Here is a 1,336-nt window from a genome sequence, read left to right on the forward strand (position 1 = left end):
GGAGCAGGCGCATGCCCGCTGTGGCTCCCAGGTAGAGGGGCGTGCCCGCGTGCCTCTCCCTGGGCACGTCCCGCAGCGCCTGCTCCAGGCATTCAACAAGACTCTGGCCGGCCCCCGAGGGGTTGTCTGCGTAGCTGGAGATGCCCCCACCTGGAGGGAGGTGTGAGCCTGGCGGCCAGCCCTGAGGGGGGCCAACGGGGCAGGGCGGGGGCGGGGCTCCCAAACCAGGTGGCAGCTTAAGGACAAAGACGCTCACAGACAAAGGGGCCACCCGCGTGCCACCCAGAGTCTCTGAGGCTGCACTGAGTGGGTGTGTGCACAGGTGCAGGACAAAGCACTGGGCATTGCCCCCCTGGCCTGGCCTCCCAGGATTCCTGCGGAGGGGTGAGTGCCCGCCAGCTCCTCGGAGCCCCTCTTGTCCGTCTGGGATGTCGAGGCCCCTCTTGGGCCAGGCCAGGCCCAGCCCTTCCGACTACTCCCCGGGTTCCTTTCTAGAACGGCAGTGCCCCCTCACCGCGCACGTCACAGGAGCTGTGCTGGCCCACGATGCCAGTGTCATTCTCCTTGTCCGCCGGCCACTTGTAGATGAACATGGACGTGTGGGAGGAGCCGGCGTCCAGGACGATGCCGTACTGGGGGCAGGGTGTGGGGTCACCCTCAGGGGTGAGCGAGGGGCCTGAAGGCCATCCCTTGCCCCACTTCCCACCCCACCCCGTGTCGAGGCCAAGGACAGCCTCAGTGACACGGATTGGTGGGGGGAGAACGGGTCGGGAGCCGCCTCCCTCGGAGGGCAGGGCCGTCCTGGCGACCACACACCGAGGAGCTGGGTCAGCTCAGAGTCCCAGGACCGGCCACTTTCAGAATCTTGTCCTGGGGACGGAGCTCCGGCCCCGGGAGTGAAGCTGCTGCAGGAGGAAGCATCAGGCTCTTCCTCACCCCCCCCCCCCACCCCAGAAACTCAGCCGACCGAGGATGAGGAAGCCAGGGCCCCGGGGGAGGCTGGTCCCGGCCCTGCCCTGCCCCAGCCTCAGAGCCGGGAAGCGCTCAGGCCTGCAGAACTGAGAGGCTCCGCAGGTCAGAGTGAAACAAGCACCCGGCTTGCAAGTGCCACTTCCCTGCACCTGCCCCCAGGGGCCTGGATTCCAACCGGCAGAGGACGGAGAACTGGCCCTGGAGCCCGAGGCGGGGCTGGGGGTGAGGGACCGCCCCAGTCCTCCCCCCACCAAGGACTCCTGCCAGCCCACCGGCCCACCCACCCCTCCTGGTGGAGGCCTTTGGCTCAGAGCGTCCCTCCGGCCATGGCCATCCCCTGCCCCACCCTGCGCCCCACGGCACC

At 68.9% G+C, this 1,336-nt stretch overlaps 1 protein-coding gene across 1 annotated transcript in view; it reads right to left on the reverse strand.

Moving 5' to 3' along the window:
- ENTPD2 (ectonucleoside triphosphate diphosphohydrolase 2) overlaps positions 1-833 on the reverse strand; it is a gene marked incomplete at its 5' end in the record, with an annotated part of 3,608 nt that extends 2,775 nt beyond the window's left edge. The window contains 2 exons of the mRNA XM_014529678.1: positions 6-150; positions 515-833. Of these exons, the coding sequence (XP_014385164.1) occupies positions 6-150; positions 515-833 (464 nt within the window). The remainder of the gene's footprint in view (positions 1-5; positions 151-514) is intronic.
- Between the last annotated feature and the right edge of the window lie 503 nt (positions 834-1,336).

The sequence above is a fragment of the Myotis brandtii genome, unplaced genomic scaffold (assembly GCF_000412655.1).
Source record: "Myotis brandtii unplaced genomic scaffold, ASM41265v1 scaffold691, whole genome shotgun sequence".
In the NCBI taxonomy this organism is placed as follows: domain Eukaryota; kingdom Metazoa; phylum Chordata; class Mammalia; order Chiroptera; family Vespertilionidae; genus Myotis; species Myotis brandtii.